The sequence below is a fragment of the Aphidius gifuensis genome, linkage group LG4 (genome assembly GCF_014905175.1).
Source record: "Aphidius gifuensis isolate YNYX2018 linkage group LG4, ASM1490517v1, whole genome shotgun sequence".
Classification (NCBI taxonomy): domain Eukaryota; kingdom Metazoa; phylum Arthropoda; class Insecta; order Hymenoptera; family Braconidae; genus Aphidius; species Aphidius gifuensis.
Window position 1 is genome coordinate 19,641,568 of NC_057791.1, and position 17,513 is coordinate 19,659,080.

General features: G+C 24.1%; 3 protein-coding genes across 3 annotated transcripts; 1 reads left to right on the forward strand and 2 right to left on the reverse strand.

Annotated features, from left to right (window-relative positions):
- Positions 1 to 9,958: 9,958 nt before the first annotated feature.
- On the reverse strand, positions 9,959 to 10,869 carry LOC122855510. The gene has a single exon (XM_044156937.1). The coding sequence runs from the start codon at positions 10,744 to 10,746 to the stop codon at positions 10,006 to 10,008; it is 741 nt and encodes a 246-aa protein (XP_044012872.1). The 5' UTR covers positions 10,747 to 10,869; the 3' UTR covers positions 9,959 to 10,005.
- A 147-nt stretch (positions 10,870 to 11,016) lies between these two features.
- LOC122855511 (DNA repair protein complementing XP-C cells homolog) lies at positions 11,017 to 14,587 on the forward strand. Its single transcript, XM_044156938.1, has 4 exons — positions 11,017 to 11,673; positions 11,749 to 13,007; positions 13,083 to 13,722; positions 13,915 to 14,587. The coding sequence occupies exons 1-4, from the start codon at positions 11,127 to 11,129 to the stop codon at positions 14,307 to 14,309; spliced, it is 2,841 nt and encodes a 946-aa protein (XP_044012873.1). The 5' UTR covers positions 11,017 to 11,126; the 3' UTR covers positions 14,310 to 14,587.
- LOC122855517 (lysoplasmalogenase-like protein TMEM86A) lies at positions 14,296 to 17,433 on the reverse strand. Its single transcript, XM_044156946.1, has 6 exons — positions 17,188 to 17,433; positions 16,689 to 16,852; positions 16,399 to 16,592; positions 16,207 to 16,322; positions 16,006 to 16,119; positions 14,296 to 15,933 (listed from the first exon to the last, which is right to left on the reverse strand). Exons 1-6 carry the CDS (start codon positions 17,206 to 17,208, stop codon positions 15,832 to 15,834), a joined length of 711 nt encoding a protein of 236 aa, XP_044012881.1. The 5' UTR covers positions 17,209 to 17,433; the 3' UTR covers positions 14,296 to 15,831.
- Between the last annotated feature and the right edge of the window lie 80 nt (positions 17,434 to 17,513).

Genomic DNA, 17,513 nt, shown 5'->3' on the forward strand with positions numbered 1-17,513 from the left:
TATTTTTCATTTTAAATGCAACATGTATTTTTACAATAATAAAAATAATAAACATGAAGATTAAGGTTATATCCCACGTTGACCGGAATCTTTCGAGACGATAAAAGAAAAAAAATAAAAATATAAAAATAATAAAAAATTGTACATTAAAGTATTGCAGATGAAACGATGAGTAAATGGGGGAGGAGAAACCTACCGGTTATATGAAAAATAATAAAAAAAAAAAAAAAAGTCAGAACCTCCCGGAGGGTGCAATCCATTGATCGTGCATTGGTCCATGCACATCAGAGTTTCAGAATCTTTGAAAACCGCAGACTCAAACCACACTATATACTGTCAAATGCGGGGATGCTAAAGAATATTATGAAAATAATATATAAGTAAATGGATCGAAGCTGCATATATGTATCAAAATGGGACACACAGAATCAACGTGTGTGTTTAAAAAAGTATAAGAGCAAACATACTAGTTTTAAAAAAAAGCCAGCTGATGTTATAACAGTGATGGTGGTGGTGGCGGTGGTACGGCGGTGATGGTAGCAACATCAGCGGTGGTAGTGGTGGTCTATGAAGAAAGAATATAAATATATATAAAAAAAATAAAATATCATCCCGCCGGTGGTCTTTTCCTGTCTTCTGTGACGATGTATAACCAAGGTATATACTTATTGTATAGATATCTTTCTGATGCTGGTTCATTTCAACCACGAAAAGTCACCCCGAGGCGCTATACATACATATACAAGTGTGCATATACATAAAGATACCAATAGGCATTGATATTTCTTTGACAATAGAATAGACCAGTGTGCCCTCGGCTAGATTGCGGCAATATTTTGACAATATACTAGTATTGATGGCTTACCAACCCCAAAAACTATTGGAATTTTTATTCCCCCCAAGGGACATCAAGAATGATTTTTTTTTTTCTATTTCTCTTTTTTTTTTTTATGGCTTGTTGATGTTTGTCAAATTTTTAAACTCAACCTAGGATAGAATTTTATATATATATTTTTTTTTCTTCATTTTTCATTGTCGGAAATAGACAAAGTAACTGATCAGTGTGCATCAAAAATTTGTTTATAGTATAGCTTAAAAAAAAATAGTAAGAAGGTTAAAAAAAAAATTATTTTTTTCTGCTATATTTTGAAGATGAGCATGAAGACTATCCAGTTTGTGTTATGTTATACTGTACTTTATAAAAAGAATCTAAACAAACCGCTTTCAAAAACTAGCACAATATGTAATCCTATTATTATTTTATATTATAAAATTTTCTTGTGTCTAGTTTTGCTGTGTATAAAGAATTTTTTTTTCAAATTCTATTGTGACATTTACCGCCAACCCACACACACACACATAGCCATTGACTTTCTTTTTATTTTTTTTATTTTTCTAAATGTATAACGTTACTTTTGTTACTGTCAACTTTATATTACTTTCAATTTGTCACACGTGTGATTATTATATTGAAATAATAAAATATGAAATAAAAAAAAATTTGATGATTAAATAAAAACACAAAATTCTACAAGAACATCGTAAAGAAAAATAAAAAAAATTAAGCTATATAATTTAAATAATGAATAAAATATAATAATGAATAAATTTTGGAGACATTGACAGACAGATAAGGTTGAGAGTGATGAAAAATCATGTTGACCAGTACCAGGTATAAACCTTCCTCTAACTCTGATGTAGATACGAAATAAAACTTTGAATTTTTAACGTTAGAAAAACATAATATATATAAATGAAATAAGAAAAATATAAAAAAAAAAAAACTGCAGGGATGCCAAGAAGTCGCCGGTTGGTTGATGCAGCATCATGGGGTGCATATCCCAAGTTCTTTGTTAACTCATCATTGTTGACGATATTTTTTTCATTCTTTTCTTTTGAATATGAGCTCGAAGCTAACTATCTCTTTAGTACCCACAAACCTTGGAAAAAAATACTTCGAGGAAGTCAGTAGTTTTATTCACACACGTATGGATTTGATGCAAGATTGAATTGAAAAATTTAAAATAATATTGGTCCTTGTTATATACAGCATTTGATATTTTATTTTTTATTTTTTGTGGTTTTTATAACGAACAACTCAGCGAGACACTTTCACGCCTACGAAATTTTAAATAGGCGTGTTTTTGATCTTGACTCGATAGCCCATCAGTATCTTATTACCACGATCAATCTTCAATTTTTTTTTATTTATTAATTTTTTTATTATTTTCCATATATCACCTGGATTATTTCGATTTTAAATTCCAAAACGACTAGACGTTTGGTCTTGTTGACTTTCGTAAACATGCATATTTTTATATATAGTTTTTTTTTTCTTTCATTTTTGACGGTCGTGGTTTATGTTTTAAATAAATACGAATCATTGCACAATGCTTTTTATGATAAATAAAAAAAAAAAAACAAATCCATTGTATGAATTGTATGTTTTTTATGTCGCCCACGGCATTTTATATTCTCCTTATGACCTTTTTCATTCTCTCAAGACTCGATGAATCAATTCAATTCAATGGAATATCACGAATTAAAAATAAAACAAAGCTAAACAAATATCGTCAAAAAAAATTAAAATAAAATACATATTAAAATTATATAATACAATAATATACATTTAAAAAATAATTATATTTAAATACGACAATATAAATATATTTTAATGATTCCTTTATTTTATAATAAAATATATTATTTATTTATTTTTTAACTGAATAAAATATAATGACTTGATGGAAAAGGAAAAAAATTATTTAAAATAATTTTTTTTTGCTTTGAATTTTCAAAAAGAAAAAAAATATGTATATCATAAAATTTTAATACAAGTTATAAGTGTTTATATATTATTTTTTTGTATTATATTTATTTTATTTATATATTGTTTTTTATATTTTTTTTTATATTAACGAAAAAGCCATCAGGTCTTCCGGCGCATTTATGCATTGCGTGACTGACCTCTGATATACTTATAATATTCATACAGTACATACTGTACATAATGCACATAATGTACATGGTCCAATCCAAAAATTTTACTCAAAAATTATTATTTTATTAATATTATTATTGTTATTGTTTTTGTATTATGAATTTATGAGAAAAATAAATAGAAAATAATTATAATTTTTACTGGAAAATTTATTAGTTTATTTATACGAATTGGAAAATATAAAATAATAATTAAATTGATTATGCTATTATCAATTTAAAAAAATATAAAAATAATAATTCATATTAGTATTTTTATTATTATTATTTGTTATATAAAGTTGATAAAAAATTTCATTCAAAAATTTATTTACGGTTCTATTTTTATTAATATTATGAAAATAAAAATAATAATTTGTTTTTAAAATAGTTGATGGATATTTTATACTATTATCAATTGAAAAAAAAAAAATTAATAATACTTTATATTTACTATTATTATTTTTAAATATAATAGACTTTTTAAAAAAAAAATTGCAAATTTATTGTTTTATTTTTATTAATAGAAAAAAAAATAATACAGTAATTTTTTTTCAAATAGTTTATATTGTTTTTATTATTTACATTATATAAAAATACCACTAATGTCTCAAAAAAAAATTCAATATACGAATTAATGAGTATTAACATCCTTATTGCGATATACCATGAAAATATTATAGTTTTCTTTTTTACATCGACATGTTCATATATAAATTTTATTATACATTAAAAATTTTTCCATTATATATTTTTCGGGTATTTTAACTTTTATTGTTATTTAATTTATTTATTTATTTTTTATTTTTAAATTCAGTTCATTCACGATCAATAAAAAAATATTATATTCCCATAGTGTATACATGTATATAAAATATACAGACATTTGAACATACATTATTGTACATACCAATATAGAAAATGATTTAAAATTTGAAATTATACATTATAAAAAAAATAAAAAAAAATATAAAAGATGATGGAGGCTGTTGATATGTTGCGAAGAATCTTATGCTTAAATGAAATGCTTGCAAAGAATAAAAAAAAAAAAAAAGTAAAAACTTTTTAAATATCCAATGATACCCTCCTTTCCCTCCCTTTCCTCTTTTTTTTATTTTATTTTTCATGGCATCCCTAAAGATAACGGTACGAGCATTATACATGTAGCATATAAAAAAATATATTTTAAAAAACTTATTGGAATGAATCAGAATTTGCCGAAAAATATATTGTATAAAAATTAAAAAAAAAAAGAAATCATCGATATCATTATTTAAACCCATAAATGTAATTTTAAAAAAAAATAACCATTAATGTAATTTACGTGTTTATAAATGTAATTTAAAAAATAAAAATATATATTATTCATTGACCTATTAATAAATAATATTTATTTTTCAAACTACGATTGGTAATCGCACACACACACTAGCATAATATTTAAAATATGTAAATATAATTTACTGAAAAAAAAAAAAAAATTTAAATTCAATTCACATGTAATTTTCAATTGAATGAAATTTAAATTTGTTCATGAAATATTCTAACATTTTTGGGATATAGAGATTGATTTTTTTATTTTGCAAAATCAATTTGTGCGAAAGAAAAAAATATCAAGATAAAAGAGAGAGAGAATGTTAAAAAATAATATAAAAAAAATGAACCAATTTTGTTTGATTGATCATAATTAATTCACCAGTTGTTCTACAGGAAATGTTTGTTTGTGTAAATAGATGTGTTAGTTTTAAAAGTGTATATACGGGATGAGCCAATTGATTAAATTTATTTTAGATAGTTCAATTACTCACCAAGTAATGGTATATACTCAAACTGAATATAAAAAATATATTTAACATACAAAATATATTTGGATAAATTCGTATATACATTTAGTCTAATTTATATTTTAATAATTTAGATAATTAAATTTATTGATAACTTTAAATTTTATTTAAAATAATAAATTACAAATTTCAATTCCACCGATAAATTTAAATTCTACAAAAACATTCTCATTTATTTAATTATTTATTTAACTTTAAATGAACCCAACAAAATGATCCACAATTTGAAAAATTAATTATTTTCAATCTGAAGAAAAGGCTAATAGTATTTTTAATTTGATATAAAAATATTTAAGAAAGTGTTGGAGAATATATATAGTACTTTAGTCTAAGAAGGCTAAGTCTTAATACTTGATTATAATTATAATATTTAATATGATGCAAGTGAGAAGCATACTGTTGCTGCGCATCATGACAACACAAATTCATTGTCCTACTTATTCAAAATATTGTTTTTTTATTATAATCATTATTATTATTATTATCTTTTGAAACCTTGTTGACCTGACTTTATTCCATCTGCAATCGTATATTAACATGTCTAGTATGTTTTTTTTATTATTACAAAATTACAATCAACATGAAAACTGACCTTTTTAAATATTTTTTATTTCTCTTAAATATACAACTGAATATTGTTTTTGGATTAAATGCAAAATATAAAAACAATATTTAAATTTTTAAATATTTATATATTTTTGATTGAAAATTATTCACAAATTATAATTATTATAAAATTACGTGATTATTAAAATTTTGATTAGTTTTTTGAGGTGAAAAAAATGTATATTTATTTATTGAGTTACTTTTTCTTTTTTTTTTTATTTTTAATCTTAAAACTTTCATGTCCTTCAAGATCTTGATAAACGTTTATATATATATACATTGCTCCTAAATGGAATAAGTTTTTCATTGAATTAAAAAAAACTTTTTACGTTAAAGTATAAGATAAAATAAAAAATAAAATTAGTTTTAAATTCTTGTTGACTACTAAAAATCATTTATGTTTTTTTTTTTTATTATATCATAATATATAAAATATCGATTACATAAATTTTTAAAATAAATATGAAATATAAACAGGTGAATATTATGAACACAGTTAATTGAATTGATAAATGAAAATTAGAGCAATGGAAAAAAAAAATGAGTAAAAAAAAAAAAATGGATTTATAATCTATCAGCTTACCAGATGACAGGTGAAAATAAGACGATGATATTTCAATGGTTTCCAATGAAGGTATTTAATAAATAATATAAAAAAAAAATTAAATTAAAAAAAATAAATATAACAGAGATAACGCACGTGCGGACAACTGGACCGCACACATGGTTAAATTTAAAAGCGATGAGAATTTAGTGCCTGCTGTTGCTCCTGTCGCATGCTGGTTGTTATTGTTGTTATATATTTATCGGTGATGCTCAATCGAGTCGTTGTGTCACCTTGTATATACTCACTTTCTACTCCATCTCATATTATTATTTTTTTTTTTTCATAAATTCACTTTATCCTCAGCAACAATGTTTTTTTTTGAATATAAATTCAAAATATTTTATCTATATATTTTTTTCTTGCATCTAAAGAACAAGTAGATTTTTAAAATTGAAAATAGTTATTATATTCATTCAACTGTATATAATCTTTTTAAATTAATTTAATTTATTACTCCATTAAATAGCACATGTCTAACAACAACCAACGTCTTTTTCTTTCCATTGATTTTTCTTTATTTTTTATGTCTCGCATTGTCGAAGCTTACTGTGCTATTGTCAAGCATACAAATTGTTTATAATTAAATAAAATCATGCAATAGATTTGCCAATTATCATAAATTCGATATTATTTAAAAATAGTTAATTAAAAAAATCAGCATCTCGATTTGAATAAATAAATAGCTCAAATAAAAATCGTATAAAAATTTAAAAATACTTTTTTCATTATCGTTCAATCTTCTTTCAAATAAAAGCTTTAAAATAATTTCATTTTCTATTTGTCATTTAAAAAAATAAACAATTTCAATGCGTAAGTATATTCATGTAAAATAATTTCATTTTAAATATTTTATTTTGTTGTTTTTAAAAAATTTAAATAACAAAAAAAAAAAAAAGGTCAGACAGTGTGATGTACTCTCAATAACGGTTAAGCATCGTAACACCAAGACTCGTTAATATGTATAGATATATATTTATATATACCTGAGGGTGTGTTATACCTTTATGAGCATGCTCATTCTTATTCTCATTCTCTTATTTCATTCTCGTCTCAGTAACATGCCCACATTTTGTTTGTAATTTCATCGTAACTCTTCAGTCAAGTCATCAGAAAATCTTGTTACATTATCACCTGATAAATAATCATCATTTATTCCAGCTGATATATTTTTTTTTTTTCATTTTATTTATTTTATTATTAGTTAACATTTTAACAATGTGATTTATTATTACAAAATAAATTATATTTTATTTTTTTTTATTTCAACGATGACAATTTAATAGTGACTCTTATTTTTTTTTTATATTTTATTTTTTTAATTATCAGCTCTTTAATAAAAATTTCATATTAAATATACATGTGAAAATTATATGACGATATTTAATAATAATAATAATATATGTGTGAAGAAATAAAATTTTTAAATGCGTGTGAAAAAAAAAAAATTATGATTACTAAAAAAAATTTATTTATGCTGATGATAAAATTAAATTTGATTCGCTTTGTTTTTTAATTTAATTTTTTTTTTTAATCTAAATTTATGATACCTGCTGAAAGTGATGTTAATTTGATATAAATATATTTTTTTTATATTTGTTTTTTTTGCTTTTTTATAATAATTATTTGATGAACAAATTTACTCAAATTTAATATCAAAAAAAACAAATTAAAAACAAATTAAATTAGAGTAAATAATATTTATATTTCGTAGTTGTTTTTTTTATTTTTTTTTTCAATTTATCTCATAAAATTATATTAAAAAACAATATCGATAAAATTGAGTTGATAATTAAATTCTTATTAAGAAATTTGATATTGTATAGTGCATAAATAATTTCTTCACGATAACATTATTATCAAGTGTATCACGTGACCTATTTACTATCAATATTTTTTTGTTTTTTTTTATTAATTTTTTAACGATGATAATGATGAAAAAAATTACGGGAATTTTAAAATCAAGATATACAAGTATAATATCCTGTGTATAATTTTATTTATTAGTTTTTTATATTTTTAAATATTTCCAATAAATAAATAAGAATTTTTTCTTTATAATTATAATTTAAAGGCTCGATATTTTTTGTATAATTCAATTAATATTATCGTGAATAAACTCGTACATCTGTAACAGTTATGAATCAATTTACTTCTGGTTATCAACTATTTGAAATACACAATAATTATTATTTCAATTTTGATTGAAACTGTACATGAATATACTACATTTAATTATGAAAATCACAAAAATCAATTCAATACTATTATCCTATTATTTATTTATGTAATTATGGATATTTAATATATGTTTAAAAAAATTACACAAATCGCGAAAGTTATTTCCAGGTAGAAAAAATTAACTTGAAGCTCTCTTATATCTGCTTTTGGATAGAACGAAAATCACGAATGGAATATTTTATTATTGCAGAGACCGCCACAGGCTCTTTCTGATAGATTTTGGTACCCACTCAAAGTCTAGACCAGCCTAGACGAGAAAAAAAAGGATCATTGATTTCACGTTAAATATTTTCTATCTCTAAAAAAATTATATTCACCCAGAAATTTAATTGATCAAATTTTCAATTAGTATTCTTAAGATATTCTATTAAATTTCCAAGCAAATACTTTCTTACATTTGGCTGTAGAAAAAAAATACTACTCGTAGTAACGAAGAAGTTTTATATTATATTATTGCGATAGAAATTCCATTTCGAAATTTAATAAATTCACAAAAATATATTTTGTATAAATTTTTTTAAATTAAATAAACGCTGCAGCTAATTCAAAGTAAAAGTGAAAGTATTTTTATATAATAAAAAAAAATGCAAGTAAAATTATCAAGCCCTAATTTTATAACCACCCTTAAAACTATGATCTCATGTATCATCATATATATCTAGTAGTTACCCCTTGTTTAAATTACCCTAAATTTCATCTTGACCCAAACGACAAGATACTTTATCCCTTCAACCCTCCATAAAATTAGTTTTCTTTTTTTTTATATTTTCATCTTCACCATGAAGACTGACTTTTCCAATCTCAACCGTGTAAATATATATCCATGATGCATGACAAAAAAAAAAATGCATTTATCCCCAGCCAAGTGTATTTGATTGTGTAGGAGTAAAAAGGGGGATTGTTTAATAGTAAATTGTAACAAAGGGGGATGAATGCTCTTTGCAAGTTTAACATGGTAATACTATTTTATGTATTAGATAAAAATTGAGAAGGGAGTGAGTGACTTTAGGGATAAGAAAATGAATTGAACTTTGTAGGGAACCAGAAAAATATCATACTAGAAAAAAAAAAAAAATTTACAAGGGGGACAGACAAAAGGATAAATGACTCACAATAAAATAGCATCACTGTGTGTCATTTATTTATTTATATTTTATTGATGATAAGCTTAAATATTTGTTGAATACTTTGATCAATTCAGATAATTTTTATGTTCATATGAAACTGTAACTAAAGATTTATTCAGTCACCCTCACGCCTATCTTATCTTGGTCATTTGATGCACTGATAAATAAATAAAAACAACAATAATTTTATATAAAATTTTAAAAAATATTCTAATTAAAGCTTGTAGATGATAAAAAAAAATTATTTTCATTATTAAAAAATAAAATTTAGGGTGAATTTATTGGAACTTATGGCTTTAATAAAGTTTGGGGTTGTTCGACATTATATTTCTGCAATATTTATTTTTTAATGAACCATGGTGAATTGATGCTCAACATGTGACACGTAATTTTTTTTTTTTTTTTACTTTAATCCTGTGTACCATGTGTATAATATCAAACTGAAAATATAAAATATAAAAAAACGTGAGTTACATTTAGATTTTTATGAAAGAAAATAAAAATAAATTTAAAAAAAAATGATGATTTATTGAAATATTTTTTAAAATATTGTTTACAATTATGTAGAATGTCATTGAAAATATTAAAATTATTATTTAAATAATTATTCCATGTCTTGTGATGTTTTTTTAGCTGATAATTTTCTTCTGAGTGTAACTGTACCAGATGGACATAAACTTGCATTAACATATTCATTTGTTGATTGTCCAGCAGAAAATACACATGTCATTTTTTTAAGTTCATCATTATTTTCTGTATGACCATGATATTTTTTTCCATTATCTAATTTTAATGTTGTTTTATCACCAAATATTATAACTTGTCCAATTAATTGGTTAACATCAATTGTTTTTGGTATTTCCATAATCCAAAGTTCATCATCTTTATCAACATCATCAATTGTATATGTTGGTAATTTATTTTCAACTTCTAAATCTTCATTGTAAAAAAAATCTTCAAGATTATGTGGTCTTGATAATGTTTTATTTTTTGTTATTTTTTCTTCAGTATTTATTTGTGGTGATTTTAAAATATTTGTTGGTGATGCTGATTGTGAAATAATGATTGATGGTGAATTTATTAAATTGTTACTTGTATTTAAATCATCCTCATTTATTCTTGATTCATCTGGTTTTTTTAATATACTTTTACGTATTTTTTTTCCATTCTGTACTGGTGTACTGGCTAATAATGATTCATTTATTAAAACTGATTTTCTACTTTTTGGTTTTGGTGTATCATTTATTTCTTTTCCTTTAATATATACACCAGATTTATTTATCACTGTGTTCATTTCAGTTGTTTTTGTCATTGAATCATCACTGTCACTATCACTGACCACCATTTTTTTAGCTTATTTAATAACTTTTTTTTTAGTTAAACAACAATTTTTAATCAACAAAAGCCTCAACACAATATTGACTTTTATTTTTTTATTTTTTAGGGGTTAGGTTGTAACACGTGGGTATTATTTTTTTTTTTTTATCATCAAGTTTTGACCAGTTTTGACTCGTTGATTCTCTCAGAGATGGCAACATGTTGTAATTAAACTGGCGCTTTTTTTCTCATTTCAGATAAAAAAAAAAAAAAATAAATGTGCGTTGCTGCGCGTGTACCTGCGCATTGGTTGAATATTTACGTCAAAAATTTTTATTAATAAATAAACAATTACAATAATAAAAATACACAATTATTCAAAATTAAATAACAATAAAAAATATCAAAATGGTATCATCAGATGATGACAGTTCAGACAGTAGTGATGATTTTTTGGTATCACCAGATAAAATAAATTTAAACAGTACATTTTTTAATTCACCAGTTGAAAAAAATTCTAACCCACCAGTAAAAAAATCTAAAAGACGAATAGTATCAAGTGATTCTGATTCTGATGATGATGAAGATGAACAAGAAGAGGAAGAAAAACAAAAAAGTTCAGCAGATTTACTTGCTGAGGTGATGAGAAATTTGGAAAAAGTTAATGCTGATGCTGATAGGTATGCATCATTTGCAAAAGATGGGGAAGAAAAAAAACAAACATCATCATCATCACCAAAAAAACAACAGAGAAAAAGTATAGATAATGAAATCAGTGATTTGTTACGTCAAACAGAGAGTGGAAGTCTTGGAAATTATAAAAGTTGTTCTAATAATGAAAATAGTACAAGTGCAACTCCAAGTACAAGCCAAGATGAGCCATCATCATCATCAACAACAGCAGCAACAGATGAGTATGTAATTCCCAAAGAAGGTGTCAACATCATCTTGCCAGGTATATTTATTTACATATTTATTTAAATTATTATACAAATTTATCAGTTGATAATTAAATTAATTTCAATTTCAGGTACTGAGTTAATGTTCAACAGACGAAAGAAGAATAAAGCTAATGATTTTGAAGCTGAATTAATTAAAAAAATGAATCAAAGACTCAGAAAAAATCAGCTGTATATTCACAAAGTTGGCTTGCTGGGCTGGCTATCACATGGATTTCATGTTAATCGTCAAATAAATGATCCAAATGTTCTTGGATCAGCAATGAGCCTGGTACCAATAGCAATATGTCCTGATGGTAGAATTGACTTGAAATATCTTGAGCAATATACAAAGTGGTTTAAGAAATTAATGAAAATTGAATTTAACAAAGAAGAAGTACCAATAACAAGTGACATGTTGCTTGATAGATTAAATAAAAAAGTTGTACATAATTATAGAGAGCTGGTACTTGTTTATATTGCAACATTAAGAGGTATTGGAATTAACTGCAGGCTTGTTATTTCACTATGTCCTCCACCAATGAAGCTACGAAGAGAACAATTATTTAGTTCTAATAAAAAACAAGAAGATGCTGATAAATCAAAGGATAAAAAAAAAAAATTACATACAAAAAAAAGCAAGGATTTAAAAAATGATAATTCTAAAAAATCAAATGGTAAAATTGTACCTGAAAATAGCCAACAACGTGATCGTTCAGCTAAGGAAGAAGCTAAACAAAAAGCTGTTGAATTACTTCGTTCTAGATTCAGTCGACCAGTTGATAATAAAAATAAAAAATCAATCAAAGACATTGATAAAATTGTTAAAAAAATACCAACTAAAAAAGATGAATCTGATGATGATGATGATGATGATGATGATATTAAAAGTCCACCAAAAGTACGACAGCTAAGATCAAAAGCAATTCAACTTCCAAAAGCTACAAAAACATCTAAAAAAAATACAAATAAAAAAACAAATGATGATGATAAAAATAAAGAACCTGATGTTGAAAAAATAGCAGAAAAAAAAAATACAAATTTAAATAATAGCATAAGTATTATGAGTGATTCTGGTGATTCATCATCTGATGAAGATGTAAAAGAAATAAAACCCACAATAAAAAAGCCAAATAAAATAATTGAAAGTATTAAAAAAAATTCAAGAAGATCAAGTGTTGATAGAAGAATATTTTCAAGTGATGATGAAGAAGACAGTCAAGGTTTTATGGAAAAATTTGATGTCAGAGATTCACGTTACATGTGGGTTGAAGTTTACGTTGAGTCTGAAGAAAATTGGATAAGTGTCAGTGTGCCAGATGGAAAAATCCATTGTGTTTCTGAAATTTATGTAAGTAAAACAAAAAATCTATAATACACAAATGGAAACCTTTTAAAATATTTAATTCTTATTTATTTTTAACAGAAAAAAATACCAGTACCAGTTTTGTATATAATTGGCTTTAATTCATTGGGTTATATAAAAGATTTAACAAGACGTTATGCTCCCCACTGGTTGACATCAACAAGAAAAAAACGTATTGATGATACCTGGTGGTCAGAAAGTCTGTCACCATATTGGGAACGTCGTGATACAATATCAATTGCTGAAGATGAAATGTTATTACAAAAAGAATTAGAACAACCATTACCAACAACACTGAGTGAATGTAAAGGTCATCCTCTTTATGTTATTCAAAAACATTTATTAAAATTTGAAGCACTATATCCACCAGATTGTGTACCACTTGGTTATTTAAAAACTGGTGATGCTATTTATTCACGTCATTGTGTACATACATTACGTTCACGTGAAACTTGGACAAAACAAGCACGTGTTGTTAAACCAAAACAAGAACCATATAAAATTGTTAAAGCAATGCCAAAATATGATAAAATGACTGGACAACGTGTATCAGATTTGCCACTGGAATTATTTGGGCAATGGCAAACATCACCATATGTTCCACCAGAGGCCAAAGATGGTAAAGTACCACGTAATGAGTATGGTAATGTTGATTTATTTCAACAAAGTATGTTACCAAAAGGAACTGTTCATATTGATCGTAAGTTTTTGTTGTTTTTATTTTTTTTTTTTAATTGATTTTCTCTAATTATAGACATGAGCCATTATTTATTAATTATTCATGATAGTTGTAGAAAATCAATTGACACAATAAAAAGAGAAAAAATAATAATATAAATTGTGTAGGAATAAATTAAAAGCTAATGGATTTTGTTTTTTGTTTTTGTTACAGTTCCAGGATTAAATAAAGTTGCTAGAAAACTTGGTATTGATTGTTCACCAGCAGTTGTTGGTTTTAATTTTGGTTGTCGTGGTGCATTACCAGCATTTGAGGGTTTTGTTGTTTGTGAAGAATTTGAAGAGACATTGAGACAGGCCTGGGATGAAGAACAAATTGAAGCTGAAAAAAGAGCCAATGAAAAAAGAGAAAAAAGAATATGGGGTAATTGGAGAAAGCTCATTAGAGGATTATTAATACGTGAACATCTTGCTGAAAAATATGATTTTGCTGGTACAAAAGATAAAGATATTGAAGCTATTGAAGATACTCCAAGCTGTTCAAGCACATCAACAAAACGTACAAAAACAAATTCTAAACAACCAGCAAAGAAAATCAAAAAAGCATAGTGTGTTGATTTATTGTAAATAATTATTGTAAATAATTGTTTTTTTACATTAACTTCATACACAAAATTATGCGGCAATTTTTTTTTTGTAAGGTAAATCTTTTTTTTTTTTTCTTATCTAAATACAGTATTATTATTATTCCTTGTAATATTTATATTTTTTTTATAACTAGTTTATAAATTACATGAATAATATATTTATTTAACAGAAAAAAACATTTTTTTTTATTAACAAATTTCCATACACTTAATTTATAACAACTCTAGTAATTTTTTTTAACACAGATATTTAAATTACAAGCTATTTTTCTTTTTTACTAAACTTGTAAATATCAATTTACAATTTAATTAATTTTTTCTTTAATCTAATCATTTAATTTAAAAAACATGCAATGACAATTTTTCTAAATAAATTATTCAATTTCGTAAATTTAAATTCATCTGCTTGAAATAATAAATCCCAGTTTTTTTTTGTCTTTCAATTAAAATTATATACATACTGAAAAATTACTATCAGGAAAAAAAACAATGCCTATTATCAATTCAAGGTGAGGCCTTTAAAATTGTCTATGATTTTATAGTCACGCTACCCCTCTGCAGTTTATCACAAATAATAGCTTTTCATCTGGATAAAATAGATCCCAAGGTCACATCAAGTTTACCATATTTTTTTTATTTGTTTAACATGCAAATTTACCATTAAATTGTTGATTAATAAAATGATTAAACTGCAAGAAGAATGTCACGAACAAATTGAACGAAAAAAATATACTAATAATATTTTAACAACTGAATTGAAATTTATCGGAGATCGATGAACCATTAAATCAACAACTTTTTTTTTTTAATCTCAATTGTGTTTTGCAAAATTTATATTCAAGAAATTTTAATTGTCAACAATTTATTTAATTGTTTTTTATATATCAAACAGTATTATTCAACTTTATTCATGACTAATTCATTTTAATTTATAAAAATTTCTACAAATTAACGAAATTTAAAATTTTCTTTTATTTAAATTCCTCAAGGTCATTTTAGTCTTGCTATATTTATAACTAGATGATTCGTTTTTTTTTTTTAAACAATTTACTGCTCATGATAAACCGACAAAGATAATTTATTTCCTCAAGTACCGGGGGTTATTCACTCAACTCAATCAGCATATCATTATTATATACAATAATTCGAAATTATTTTAATATACATAAAATTTAATTCCACGTTGAATTAATTAATTTGAACATATTTTTCCCATTTAATTAATAAATATCATACAAAGATATTTATTTTATATCATTTGTTTTTTTCCATATTTATCAAAGTACCTTTTTGTCAGTCTCATTCATGACTCTAATCTAACGTCAATGTAAAAACATTAAATACTGATTATTATTTTTTCGTTTCTAAAAATTATGGCAGTGCTAATGGTAAATGACGCTAGATGAATCAAATTAAAAATAAATATTATTATAAATTTTTCTAATAAGATAAAATTTAAATTATTATTTTAAAAAATTATTTAATTATTTAACATTAACTTGTTTATTTATATTGTTATTTTTTGAGTTGACAGTACTTAGAGCAATTCCCAATTGTGCTGCATAGTAGGTCAGCATTATTGACACCTTAAAAATTAAAATAAATAATATTAGTATGATTTATTAAATTGTATAAATAATATATTTATTATTAATTACCGCTGAGTAAGGAATTGGATGATAGAAATGATGAAAACCAAGTATTGTATCTGATATTAGAAATAATATTCCACCAATGCAACTGCAAAGTTTTGTCCATTTCATTCCATTCTCCTGGAGATGATAAAAATAATAATTTAAATTAGATTGTTATATATTTTTAAAATACATTTTAAGTATATTTTTATTAAGTTAATTTACTTTTGATAGTTGCACTTGAGAAATAGCCCTCCATGTCATTCCTCCAAGCAAGGATATATAAATTGGCACACCAATTGCAAGTACTCCATTGAGTCCTGGCATCAAAATGTAAGTAACTAAAAGAAATATAAATATTTAGAAAATAGATAGTAATATCTAATAAAAAATTTAATTAATTATTATAAATAATACCTATTGTCGCAAGAGCAAATATAATTGCTCCTATTTTTGGATTTAATGGTTTAAATCCAAATGCACTGATATACATTATTTGAGCAATGGCAAACATTGCCATACCTCCAAGGAACAGGTTTGGCCAGATTATTAAAGCATCACCAAAACAACTAAATACAAGACCAGCAACAATCCTTCGTGAAAATGTATGCCTAAATAAAAAAAAAAAAACAATATTTATTTAAAAATGAATTTGTTATGAATTTATTGATAGCTTTATATTTATTGTTTTGAGTTGATTTACTTACTCTTTGGAAAGACTCATACCATGTAAAAATACAAACATGATAAGACTGATTATTGGCAAACATTTAATACAGGCTGTTAATAATGATGGCTGCTCAGCCATCAAAACAAAATAAATACATGATGTTTTAAAAAATGGCACTAATTTTGGTCCAATACTTTTCAACTGAAAAATAAATTAAATAATTTGTAATTTTTCATTAATAATAATTACTTTTAAAAAATATTGATAACTACAATTTCGAAATTCTTATCACATAATTCTCTTGATAATTTTATCAGAGAAAAAAAAAATTAAATTTATATAGAAATAGTAATTTAAAATAATAAAAAAAAAAATTTCTTAAAAATAAATTTCCATTGTAAATTAAATTTTTTTAAAATATAAATATATATTTACTTTGTTTTAAACAAAAGGAATAATTTAAAAAAACATCTAAATTATAATTATAAATATTTTTAGGATAGAAATAAAAAGAAATATTAATTTCGAAAACTTACAACTTGTCCAAGTGAAGACATTCTGCTTTTAATTTTTGTTTTTAAATAAAATTAATAAAACAAATTGTTTATATTATAATTTTATTGTTAAACTAACAAAGAGCTTTGTCGAATGTCAAACAATAACAATATCAAAACAAAAAAAAATAACTAAAAAGACGTGGTGTTACACTTCGAAGAGAAGTACGTCGTCTGGCGTTACTGTCATTCAGGCAGTTTGTTTCTATCGTCTCTCCGCAAAAGTATAACAAAAAGCGCAAAAAAAAAACAAATCAGCATAGAGTGGGGGTTATCGAGCAATTTTCCGTTATATATAGATGATAAAA